At 47.8% G+C, this 13406-nt stretch overlaps 1 protein-coding gene across 9 annotated transcripts in view; it reads right to left on the bottom strand.

Moving 5' to 3' along the window:
- The window catches only part of MAP4K3 (mitogen-activated protein kinase kinase kinase kinase 3), a 66675-nt gene extending 58393 nt beyond the window's left edge, over positions 1-8282 (bottom strand). For all 9 annotated transcript variants that reach the window (XR_011149659.1, XM_069009178.1, XM_069009177.1 and 6 more), the window contains exon 1: positions 8059-8282. Coding sequence is in view for 8 of the 9 variants with exons in the window: in XM_069009178.1 (XP_068865279.1) it covers positions 8059-8169 (111 nt within the window). In the remaining variant the exon portion in view is untranslated. The remainder of the gene's footprint in view (positions 1-8058) is intronic.
- Positions 8283-13406: the final 5124 nt, after the last annotated feature.

Genomic DNA, 13406 nt, shown 5'->3' on the forward strand with positions numbered 1-13406 from the left:
ACAGCATCCTCCCCTTGCTGCAAAAGGTTCAAAAAAGCAAGCCAGCAACAAAGGAGTTAGGGAGCATTCCCCTCAAAACATTCCCTTCAGACACACAGCAGCCAACTGCAGCAGCAATGACTCAGGAGCTTCACTGCATTTTCACATACGGAATATTCTGAGTTGGAAGGGATCCACAAGGATCATCAAGTCCAGCTCCTAAGTGAATGGCCCATACAGGGATCAAACCCATAACCTTGATTCCATTAGCACCATGCTCTGACCAACACAGCTGCTAAGGTCCAGGTAAGACCTCAGTTCTACTGAGCAACCAAGGAAGCTACATTTTTTAAAAGCCATTAAGAAGCAACATAAATTACTATAAAAATTATTTCTCTTCTACAACTGTACAATTTGACTTCTATTTGAAAACCAAGAAGCCATCTGCCCAGAGCTCTCAGAGCATTTCTGTGCCCCTGCACCCAACCAGAGGGAGAAGGCAGCAAAGCTGCTTCCCAGCACTCAAGCAGCAGTAGCAGCTCCTAAAGGATGCCAGCTACAGCCTCTTCTCTCCCCAAGGGAGGCTTGGTACCTGTAGGAGCACAGAATGCAGTGCCCACATTACCCCCTACACAGGGCTCAGAACCTGCTTTTGCAAAGGTCAGAATCAGAGAACTTGCAGGTGTAGCCAGGGACCCACCTTGTAAGCTGCTAATAGTCTCATTTAAGTCACTTTAGGAAGGGCAGGAACTCATACCTTTTATGGACTTACCAAATATGTGTAAGGTTTGTTACATGGCAGCTTGGGCCTTGTTGTGGAACCAAAAGTAGAGGAGAAAATACCCTTAAGCCTATAAAAAATAACCAGCAATAAAGTCTGGAAATAAATGCAGAGGGTATTCCTGTGTTTAGAGATCTACCCAGCTCACTCCTTGTACAGCTGATCTCAAACCTCTCACTATTCTTTGGTGTGGCAACACTGCTGCAATGCTGGAAGCACTGGCATTTGCAAATAATTTGCAGGCAGAGCATTAGGGATAGATTCTGAGACCAGTGGGAATCCTATAAAAGTCAAGGAGTAGTCCAAACCTTACTGACTGTGGAAAAAACAATTAACAAATAAATTTTCTCTGGCAGCCTTCCCTGAAAGTCATTATTTATCCACCCCACCAATGGCAGCAATGTCTCCATCCATTACTGGTGGAAAAAAGACACATAGACATTAAGAACAGCAAAAACATGAGTTCCTTTCATCTGTACCAGAGAATAAAGGCAATACATGAGAAAGTATGAAGCATGAGCTAGGATTTTTAGACCTTAGTTCTTTTCCCAACATATTCTTGTCATAGCAAGAAACAAAGAGAAGCAAAATGTTCATGAATCAAACATTAGCATTTTTTAAACTCCAAAATAAACAAGAAAAATAAAGATCTGTGATCATGAGGGAGTCTTGTTAACACAGGGTTTTTTTTAGGGCAACCTGTACTAATAAGATATTCAATAAGATACAACTACAAGAGGATATGAGTGAGAAGATCCTGAAGTTACATATCCTGCGCAAGCCAGGATAGAAACATTTCACATGCCTCAGAAACACTGCTCCAATTTTTTTTTGTTTTATTTATTTTTAACAATACTGTGTCCAGCTGTCAGGAGTTTGTGTCACTGACTGGCTCCATAGGTCACTATGTTCTGCAGAGTGCTGTGGCAAGGAAAGAAAGGTAGAAGGTGGGTATGAGCTAGTGACAGTTTCAAAACAAATTTGGTTAGAACATATGAGGATACTCATCACAAAGTCTTACATGGTAGCGATGCCAAACAAACCCCTCATCACTAGCAGAGAGACAAATGAATAGCTACATCAGAAGCAGGACATGTAAGATGCCAACCAAACAAACAGTGAGAGCAGCCAGTAGCCTTTCCAAACCTGCACTTGTAACACCTTGAGGTTGATTCAGCTCCCTCCCACTGCCAAGGGATTTCACTTCAATATCATGTTTTCAAAAGAACTGTTCGAGTTGTGGGCAGCCCAAACCTTTTTCACCCTCAGCTGAGGCATTTCCTCCTTTCTTCAGCACCAGCAGTCATGGGACTCTTTGGTCAGTGGGTCATTCTCTGAACCAGTATCTTCCTGGGTTTATGAAAGCCAGAATGGAGGAAAAAAAATCTGATTTAATGCCGGGCAGCAACACCTTCAGCAACAGCAGGCTACCCTGTGCTTAAGGGCATAGATTAAAAAAACATGACTCCCAGTTGAGAATCTGAATAAGTTAGAACTTTGCATCTCGTTCTGTTTGGGTTATCAGCATTGAAGGTGTTATCAACAGCAGGAATATGAATTGTTTTCGTTAATCCGAGTATATAAAAAGATTCTTCTGATCGTAGTGACACAAGGGCTCCTTGTAAAGGCTAGGGATGAGAACGAGGTACCCCTGACAGGTTTTACTAGATCTCAAACCCCTTTCAAATCATCAGCTGTGAGGCAATTCCTCCTCTAAGCTCACTTGAATGAGAGACTGAGAATGACTGAAGTGCCGTACAGTTTTTGACACCTGTTGGAGCCAGCTCTGATCCTGAATTTGGGGGTGCTTGTGTACGTACCACACAGCACCTCAGAATGTGGAGGACATTGTCTGGAGCTTTTATTTAGGAAAATCCCACTGAAATTGCCAGCTGCTTAGGGGTTTTGAGACTGGAAAATCAATAAGCAGTAGGTGGGTGAAGAACAATTTCAATTAAGTACCTTTTAGCTGACAAAACACAACTAAAATTCTGAAGAGGCCATGTAAGAAAACTCAGGCTCATTTTTTGTTACCATTTACATGTGCTCCAACTCCCAGCCTTTGTGATCCTGAGGTTTACAGCATCCACCCCTGTTTCCATGAGCAGGATCCTTCAACCCCTTCCTTCAAATTCAGATTTCACTATGTCAGTGGAAATGCATTATATACAGGTTTTCCAGAGGCAAAGATTAGCCTACAATGCCTGCATCTGCATGCAGACACTTTACCAAATGTATAAATCATTTATACAATATCTGCTCTTGAAAACTGTAGAAGGATGTTAATTCTATCAGCAGCTGAAAGAATGATACTCTTCCAGAGATCTAGACTGCCATCTGAGGAGTTTCAAAAATTCCACCAACTGAAGAAGCACTACCTAATTAAACAGGAAATAATTACTAGTGTACTCTGTAACAACAGCAGGATATCAGATAAAAAAATTTATATAACAAACTGCCACCAACTAGAAATAAAAGCTAAAAACTGTCAGGATTTGTTCATCCTTCAAATGGAAACTGATAATATAAAGCATATAATGCTGCAACAAAGCCAAAAAAGCAAAAGTCTAAGACAGGGGCTTCTGGTTTTGACCACTTCCTGTGTGAATTACTGAACAAAATGATTTCTAAACAGGTTACTACTCCATGGGAAAACTGGTCCCAGTGTACAGAGAGGCTTCCTGAGCCTGATTAGCTCCACTCTTCAGGAAAACTCACCCAAGTGGCTCCCCAGCCCTCTGTTTCCAGCCCTTAGAGCCCTTCTCTTCAGCCTCTCAAACCTTCACAACTCCCCCAGCTAAAAATAATTAGCTTCCACACTCTGGTAGAAAGTGTGATACCACAACCCGACAGAGTTACAATTTTAGAAAGCAATACTTTGACAAAGTTGATGTTAAACAAAAACGTCTGTGCAAGACACAGATTACTGCCTAAGGAAACCACAGTCCCAGAAACTAAGTCCTGTAGAACTTATTCAGTGCAGTAAAAACACTGGCAAAACATCCACCCCCCTCTCTGCCTACCTGACAAGCTTCAGAAACCAATTAAAGCTGAATAGAGAGATGTCAAAACATAGACATTTATCCCTAACAAAGTCAAGAAGCTTCAAAAGCTGTAATGTCAATCAGGAAAAAAGGAAGACTAAAATGCCTATCAAAAAGAACACAACTAGAAGTTTCAACATTTCAGAACCAGCAAACTGAAGAAGAATTGATGCCCCACTGGATCACCTCAGGAAAGAGGAGCAAGGGCACGCACATGCAGAGAAGAGGACACTCCAAAACGAAAGTTCATCAAAATTCAGGTTCATCTGACCTGGACACGTTCTCTTCCAGAAACACAGAAGCTGTATCAGCAGCCAGACACCCAAAATATGGATGGCAGCAGAAAGCAGTAACAGTCACGAGGTGTTCTCCAGAGATACCCACAGAACCCTAAGTTTTCAGCATGAGGCTGTTAAGCTGGTGGATACGTGACTTCCCTCACCAAAACCAACCTCCCTGCTGAAGGGCTGGAAAACAAAAATCAGGCTTTCCTTTTTCAAAAAACGAGACCTCAAGGAAAGTGCAGCCCACCGAGTTGTGAGTCTTCATTTGTTATCTGGCTGAAGCCATAAATGTCAAAAAGAACTGAAATAAGGCAAACACAGTATAATAGATAACTTCTGCAGGAACTCGCTAATTATCACAACTGTTTGAATTTCAGTAAAGGGGAAAGTAAAAGAAGGGCCTCTCTTGTAGTAAGGTGACGAAAATCTTTGGAAGGGTTCACCTGCACTAGATGAATGACCTGTGAGATGACAAATGAAGTTCAACCTTCATTAAACCAAAGCAATTCTTCTTTTTTTGAAAGACATGCTGTGATATAAATTAATCACATGAACAAAAGTAATGGACCTACAATCACCTCAGAAAATACTTCCAAACTCTGCACAGTTACTACCAAAACCAAAGGTACAAGGATGGGGACAAACAGGAAACATAACTATACAGTCTCTGTCAGAAAAGCCTATGAAAGCACTTGTAACCCAAGCCTTAAAAGAATGGCACAACTTACAGAGTATTTGGGACTAGGGATTGTTGGAATGGCAGTTTCATACCAAGAGACAGCAAAGCCTTCCTAAATGTGAGAAGGATAAACGCAGGGCAAATAAAAATAGGCAACTACCTCATCTAACTCTAGGAATATTTCCTGAAACTGAGCAGGACAGGACACTATCTCTGTTTCACAACCAATAAACCCTAATTCTTCGTTTATGCTTTGCTGGCCACCCTATACAACTAAATTCTTTGCAACAGTGAAATATAGAAACACAAAAGACAGAAATGACTCACACAAGGAATATGTGAAGAACTAAGCAACAGGTGACACTTCATTTCTTACAACAAATTTACACTGGTTCTAGTTAGAATATACACATTATTGTTGACTGTGAATACTTGATAGAGAGTTAATGGCATGAACAAGATACCCATTACCTTTCTTGTGATGAATTCATTATGATTTGCTCCAAGGCCTTTTTGAAAGCTGAACTTTGGTGGGAATGCAGACAACTGTAAAATATTGGCTTGAGCCAAAAATCTGTACTGGCAGTGCACTGACATGTCCTTTTCTAGATACCAGCCTAGAGAGCAGGTCTCATAGCAGCAAGATCATATCCATCTGATCCACATCCTCCTTCCCTCCCTTCCAACCTCTGTAGTTCAGTCCACACCATCAGCTCTTATGTCAAATTCAATAAACTCCAGAACAGAGATTCTGCCTCTCTTTTCTTTAATATCATTTATTTTCTTAAAACAAAACAAACATTTAAACCATGCCCTGTTCTAGCTCAGTTCAACTACAACAGAGTAAGGGGAGCAGATGTCACTCTGCTCTGCATTCAGCACCTCAATGTTTTGCCAGGAAAGCAGGTTACAGAAAGTCAGCATTTAGCAAGACTCAACATAACAAGACTGTCATCTTATTAGGGCAATAATCCCTGCTTGTTAACAGCAGAAACACTTTCCTACGTGGCTCTCTCTGCTAAGGGGGCAAAGCCACAAATTACAGCTTGAAGCTGCCCGAGTACGTGCAGTGCTTGGAACCACTCTGCTGAAATCCCACCACTGATGAGTACCATTGTCACATGGCTGATTTCAGCTCCACACAATTATTTCACCAACCCCAAAGTTCACCGACAGGTGACAGGTGAAGGCAAAAGAAAGGGGCTTTATGAAACCACTCACAAACATAAGACAAGGCATTAGTAAGCTCATGTGTGGATGACACTTCAGACTATATTACTACTTCTTTGTCATGTTAAAAGTAACTGGCTTTCATTGTTGTTTTTGGGGTACTTCTATGCTCCACTTTGAAGACACCTTGGGCAAGACCTTGCCTCAGAATGAAACAGGCAATAAGCCACACAGGAGAAAAGCACCTCACATTTTCCCTGCAGGGTCCACGATCTAATCAGAAAACACTTACTTCCCATCTAGAATAAATAATTATAATATCAGCCTAGTGTATCCTGGTCCTGCTATATCACCTTCTATCTCAGCTGGTACAGGCACATTGTAAGTAAGCATCAACAAATCCACTCTCGGCCTCAAACAAGAGAAAGTCACAAGCAGTGCCAAACACTGGCCACTCACAGAGCACTAAAATGAAGGTTACTGCAATTTAACTATGATAAACATCAAGGAAACCTTCACAAATCCAATTAAATTTAACAGGTTTCACATGCACGGTGGTATTGCATATGTAAATATTCCAAACGCTGTGGTTGGAGGTAACGTCCTTAAAATGAAACCATAAAGACAGGTGACTCGGTTAATTCACATCCACCAGTGTCACATACAGAACACTGAAAAAAATCCGATTGATAAGGTATCAGAGTATAAGGTATCCGATTGATAAGGTATCAATATGCCAGTTAACAACTGCAGCAGAAAGAGAGACACACAACATAAAACAGCTTGCAGAAAAACAAAAATCCAGAGCATAAGGCAAGTAGACTTGGATGAGCAAAACGTCAGCATAGCACACAAATACTCAAAGCTGGCAAGGTGGGGCAAACAACACAAAACCCCCTTTCAATTAAACAATTAATAAAGCTCAGAGTTAGCACACCAAGAGTGCAGTAACAAGAGGATTTAGGTCCTGAAACTTCCATGACATTTAAGCGAGATGAGATTAAACCAAAATCGGCCCAACCCAAACAAGACTTCATTCTAGGCACGTTCACTTAAAGTGAAAGGCAGCATTACCACCAGTTCTGTGCACCTCAAACTGTGGAATGGCTCTGCATGTTTCCCTACAGTCCTGCCTACCAATGCAAATTTCCTTACACACACACACACACACATACAGACACACAACCTGTGATGACAAAAACAGGGCAGAAGACGCTTGGAAAGCACACGGTTCAAATAATGCTTCCACCAGGCTGCACACGACAAACTTCAGCTCTCCCCTCTGTTCCAAGGCCAAACAAGAGCAGGTAACAACCACTGTCATCCTATCCCAGGGAGAGGCTGCCACATCCCAACAGGCAACTGGATACACAAATAACAATATACACTAGCAGAACAGAGAAAAATGACAAAGTGCATTATAAAGCTCCTCCAAAAAAAAACCAACCCAAATTATATTTAGCTGCTTTTGCTTTAGCTTTGATTCTCCTACGTTTGCTGAAGTTAGGTCGGAACCCTGAAAGACTTTCATCCTAACGACACCAGTTTACCCTCCACAGGGTCAGACTCATGTTTCACACCGACACAAACACAATACACCGGCACTGCCACACAAGACAGCGACGGGAGCAGGAACCGGGACTAATACGATGACATTTGGGCTGGAACCGAGTGAGCAAGCTCCCTACACCCCTACAGACCCCGGCTCACTCTGGAAAGGACCCGACCCGCAAGCTCCTCCCGTGACACAGCCGCCCGAGCCGGCACCCAGCAGCAGCGGCCAGAGCCGACCGCCGGGGCGGCTCCACGGCCGCCGGAAGCCGGGACGGGGCCGGTCCCACACCGCCCGCCCCGGGAATCGTTCCCTCGCACGGTTCTGCCGCGCTGGGGACGCGGCCGGGCCGGCGGCGGGGCGGGGGCGGCAGGGCCAGGCGCTCACCGGGGCCGTGCCGGTGCGGCGGCGCACACCCCGCCGGAGGGGGGCGGCCTCGCTGCCCTCGAGAGGGCCGGGGGACGCCGCTGGGCGGCGGAAGCCCTCCCAGATTTTGGAGGACCCGGCTGCTTGACAGTGGCAAGGGGGACACAGGCGACACCGCCACCGGGTCGCGGTGCAGCGCCCACCTTGTAAACGTCGCCGTAGGTGCCGCTACCGATGCGCTGGATGAGCTCGAAGTCTTCCTGGGGGTTGCGCCGGGACAGGTCGCACACCCGCCCGCCTCCGCCGCCGCTCATGGTGCCAGGGGAGGCCCCGCTCGGCCGTGACCCCCCGGGCCCCGGGCGGAGACGGGGAGCGAACGCGACGGCCCCGAGCGCTCACCGCCACCGCTCAGCCCGCCCCACCAACATGGCGCCCGCCGCCGCACCGCGCAGGCGCGGGACAGCGCCCGCCTCCCGGCCCGGGGTGCCGCGTCCTGCGCGTGCGCGGGGCCGGCGCGGGCTGTGGCGGAGCCGGTCCCGTCACGGCCCGGGGGCCCCGCCCGCGTCGGGGAGCGGCACCGCGGGGCCGGGATCGCCCGTGCCCAGCATCGCCCGTGCCCAGCCCCAACAACCCAGCGCGTCCGGAGCGTGCAGCCGGCCCCCCCGCAGCCGAGCTCATGGCGGGGGAGGCCGCGGGTGCAGCTGAGGGCTCGCAAATTCCCCAGCCCCAGTGCCCGGCGCCACTGCAGCACCGGAGGCCGAGGACACAGCAGTGCTGTCCCCGTGCAGCAGGAACCGCCTTCCGTGGCTCTCCAGCTTGGGACAAGGCATTTGCCCGCAGCTGGGTGTGTGGAAATTCAGCGCTCCTTGTCCCAGCGCACACACTGGGAAACCACTGTAATCCCAGCATTATCCACTTGCCCACATCCTCCAGAGGTGGATCCTGCGGGAGATCCTGAGGCCCATGCTGGCTCTTGGGAGGTATCCTCCTTTCCCCGGCGGTACATGGGAGCCACAGGTTAGGGATATCCCCACATGTGTGCAGATGCCGGTCCCCTGTACCGCTGGCACAGTCTCTTTGCACACCCATCCCATGCACTCTGGCTGGGCAACATCTTCCTCTCGTCCATGGGATGGCTCCCCCTTATTCTGTGACTTTTTGGAGAGTTGTGCATGCCCCCATGGGATAAAGCATGGGCCCCCTCTCCTCTCATACTAGTGCTGCCACTGGCAGATTTTCACAGGTTTTCACGCAGGTTTTCAGCACGGAGGAGGCATGTGGGGTGCTCGCTTACATCCCTGTCTGTGCTCCCGACCCTCTCTGCATGGGGAGCAAGCACCAGATGGCTGTGGGAACCCTTCTCCCCAGATGTGCAGCCCCTGAAGTTGTGCCGTGAGTGGGTGCTCGGGCACATCTTGAGCTCTGTGCCAGTGAAGCAGGCACAGCTTTTCCCACCACGCTTCTGCTGTCAGTGACTGATGGGTGAAATAAACAGAGTGGGATGAGGGGGAACATTGGACACAAGGATAAACCATCTGCTCACTGCCCCTGCCTGCCTTGCCAAAGATATTGGTGTGGGGTCTTCCCTCTGCTGAGAAGGTGCGTTGAGACAGGCGGCTGGGATTGCCCTCATTTCCATGTGTGATTATCAGAGCAGAAACAGAGCTCTGAGCAGCTCGAGAGGAGCTTGAGCCCTGGCAAGCGATGCCTGTGAAATTGCATATTTTCTGTCGGTGTGTTTGTCCTTCCAGCCACCCTGGGCTGTGCATTCCTGTCCTTGGCTTTGTTTTATGACCTTTGCTCTCACAAGCAAAATGGTCTCAAACCTGCCAGATTCAGATTCAGGTATCAGTAATTTTTCCTGGCACGTGACTGAGGTTTTTGCGGCACACTTTGCCACTTTCTGCAGCGGAAGCAGTGGGACAGGCACGTATTAGCTGGACAGGGCTGCCACAGATGCTCTGAGAGCCAGGCCAAGGGGACTGGGCTCTGTGACAAGTTCAGAAGTAGCAGCAGCTCTGACCGAGTTACAGAAGGAAATGCCAGGGAATTTGAGCTCCATCTAGAAAGGCTGAGAGACATCCTGCTGGGGAAAGCTGATAACCTTGTCACCCTTTTGCTCTTGCCTCTCATTTTTATCCCATTAGAGGGGAACTGGCTTATAGTTGTTCCCATATTATGTTCTTGCCAAGTTCTTCTTTGGTAGAAATGGTTATGAATGAAGAAAGCAGAATTATTTTCCTTCTTAAATCCTGCTTTCTATCCATGGCAGCTGCCTGCTCTTCCTCTGCTCTTGTAAAAACACCCACAGGTTTCTCTGAGAGTGTCTGTGTCCCTTCTCTTCAGTAAGAGAGACAGATGGAGCTGAGAGGTGTGTCCTCCACTGCCTTCAGAAGCGGGTCAGATCAAATTAGTATCAGGCATCATTTGCTTTCCCATGCTTTGGGAAGACTTCTCTCGCTTTCTTCTTCCTCCTATTCCTTGGATGTGGCTATGGTAGGATAGTCAAGCCATATGCTGCAGAGAGGCAGGCTGGGCTCCTCTTCAACACCGTGGAGGAAAGTCAAATGAACTCAACAAAACTGTGTTTGGGCGTTAGACATTATTGTGAGAGTTCAGTCAATGCCAATTGCTTGAAGAGTTTTGGTGCCTTCTGGGACCATGAGCCCCAGCTGCAGTGAGTGCATGGCACCCCACAGCCACAGAAAATATCCTCCTAAGACTGGATGCCTTGTTGTTTCCAGCTGTGTTCACAATTCATCCATCCTGCTGCTGCTGCTCCTGCTGCCACTGCTTTGATCTGAAATGCTGCCTTGTGCTCTACAGCCCCAGGTCCTGGCCACTGCTTCAAGTGGGAGCTCTGGTTCTCTTGCCAGCATGCGTTGGCAGACTCCACTTGGCTCCAGCCAGGTGACACCAATGCAATTTGTCACAGTTGAAAAGCTCTTCCCAACTCTCTGGCATCTTTCCATGCCAGACTAAAGGGCAAGGCACTGCACCTACTGGAACTGTGGAGGGAAGGTGGCCACTGGCCTGCCTGTCCCTTTTGCTTATGGGTCTGGGGCTGCTGTGAGAGGGAAGGTGTCCTTAGAGGGGCCTGTTTGAGCCAGATGGGATCAGACATGGAGGCAGGCAAGTTCCTTCTGGAATGCTGAGGGCTGCCTTGGTCAGGGGAAGAGCTGTTTTTTCTGTCAGTCCCAGGGCAGGTTGGTTGTCCCCCAAAGCGAAGGAAGGAAGATATAAATGTAGAGGGAGGAAGGGAGGAAGGGAGGAAGGAAGGAAGGAAGGAAGGAAGGAAGGAAGGAAGGAAGGAAGGAAGGCAGGCAGGAAGGAAGGCAGGCATGGGGCACCCATACTGGTATAACCCTGTTGCAGTCACTCCTGATATCCAGAGGGAAGAGCTAAGCCTCACACTTTGGGGGATGGCTCTAAGACTGTAAAAAAGCAACAGTGCAGCCTGGGCATTTCCCCCCCCTCCTCAAACATGAGACTTTTACATTGTACTTCACAGGAAAAAAAAGGCAATAAATCTTTCCAGCATGATGCCAACAGTCGGAATACTTGGCTTCTTCTATGCTCTCTTTTAAAAGTTCCCAGAGCAGTGTCTGACCCCCAGCCCCTCCTGACCTCAGACAGCACCTCCTCTGTACCATTTCCTTGCAGCATCTCATGTCCACTCCTGTCTGTTCCCAAATGCCTTTGGCTGGCTGTTTCCCATTCAGCTGAGCAAGCTCAGCTCCACTTCCCAAAACACCCAGCACCCTTGCTGCAGGAGGGGCACCCTGCAGGATGAGACCTGCTGTACCTGCTTTATTTGTAAAGAACTGCCCAGCCTTTCAAAAGCCTTTTAGAGAAGCCACCTCTATGGTGTCATGCTGAGGAGCAAGGTGCCAGCAGTGACAGCTCATGCAGGCATTTATTCTGCAAAGAACACAGAAGGCAAAAATGTTTTTTTTTTAGCTAAATGGTGCCCCAGGGCAGCGATGGCTGCAGGGGTGAGGTAGGGCACATCTCTGTGGCATTTGCTAGATGGTGGCTCTTCGGGGATACCAGCTGGTGGTGCAGCATGTGGCAGCTGGAATCCAGCCAGACCCCTGCATCACTTTTTCCTCCTTTTTTTTTACATCCCCCTCTTCCCCTCTTGCGAAAATAAAGCCTGCGTGAGGTCCATAATGATCCCTGCCTCCTTCCCTCTCTGCTGCAAGTTCCATGTTTCAGCCAGCACTGCCAGTGGCCAGCATGGGCTGCTTGAGGGAAGTTAGCCATAGCCAGTTCCCAGCAGGCGGAGTTCCTGCACACGATTTTGCATTAGTCAGAGCATTGTTTCTCCTGCTGCAGCGCAAGCCTTTTCTGGGAAGGTTTTTCTTTACCAGGAGGGGCATGAGTATAGTGTGAGAGGAAACACACTGATCATTTTTGCCCAGAAGCCCAGTAGTAAGCATTTCTCCATGTTTTTACCGTTCTGGGAAAATACTTATTTGTATTTTGTATCCTTGTGGAAGTGGCAAGGGGGAGGGAAGAAATCAGGCTCCCATGTAATAGATAATGTTTTATGGGGGCTGCTGGCCATTTGTGAATTGACCATTGCTGCTGGTGGATCCAGGACACCAGCTTGAAAAGCCACATTCTGACTTCACTGGGAAGGATCCAGCACGAACCATGTCAGAAACTGGCAGCAGAAGCCACATGCTAAAAATAATTATGGCAGAACCTGTCTGCATGGGAACTCCCCAGAATTTAGAAACTGGAGCATTTCTTTCCATCCAAACTACTTTAAATTTGAACTCTAGAAGGAAAGAGAGAACAAGGAGTGTATCACTGCATAAAACCATGCTGCAACCACATCCTGAAGGTCATATGGCTGAAGCTGTGTGATTATATGGTCCCTATGATAGTGGGAAGTTTATAGCACAACTACAAAGCTGCTGGTTTGTAGCAGCATTGCTGCAGCAGCAGTTTCTACTTACAGGTACTCACTCATAGGTCTGGGATTACTCCTACTGCAGGTCTGCCTGGCATGGGCCACCTGCCCTCATGGCTGTTTCTAGATGTCCCTCCACTTCCTCCTGCTTGTCTGTGGCAACACCCACTCTTAATTTCTTGGGTTTGGTAGAAACAGACTCAAGAAGGATCACAGCTGGATTCCTGGACATGGCTGCAGCTGTTCTTTGCAGGTGTGTTCTGGCAGCCATCAGCTTCTTTTGGGAGCAAATCCTGATCCAGCAGGTTGCAGGTCTGCTCTTCCCGACTGTGGTGTTTCTTCTCCTGCTCCTCCAGGCCACTCTAAGATCTCAAGAATTCCCATTAGGCTTTGGCCTTTGTGTAATCAGTTGGACAGTGTCCCTTGGACCACACCAGGAGCTCTTGCATGGCAGAGGTGGAGCTGCACTGACTGTACTAAGAACTGTTGCCTGACCAAGGTAGGGAATGAGAGGGAGATAATCAGTTATCCCCTTACAGCCTTGGTATATTACTCACTGGAGTTGTAGCCTGAGTGGAGTGGTACCATTGTTGGTGGACTTCTGAAAATTCCATTAATTGCCAACCTGGA

This window comes from Aphelocoma coerulescens, chromosome 3 (genome assembly GCF_041296385.1).
Source record: "Aphelocoma coerulescens isolate FSJ_1873_10779 chromosome 3, UR_Acoe_1.0, whole genome shotgun sequence".
NCBI lineage: Eukaryota > Metazoa > Chordata > Aves > Passeriformes > Corvidae > Aphelocoma > Aphelocoma coerulescens.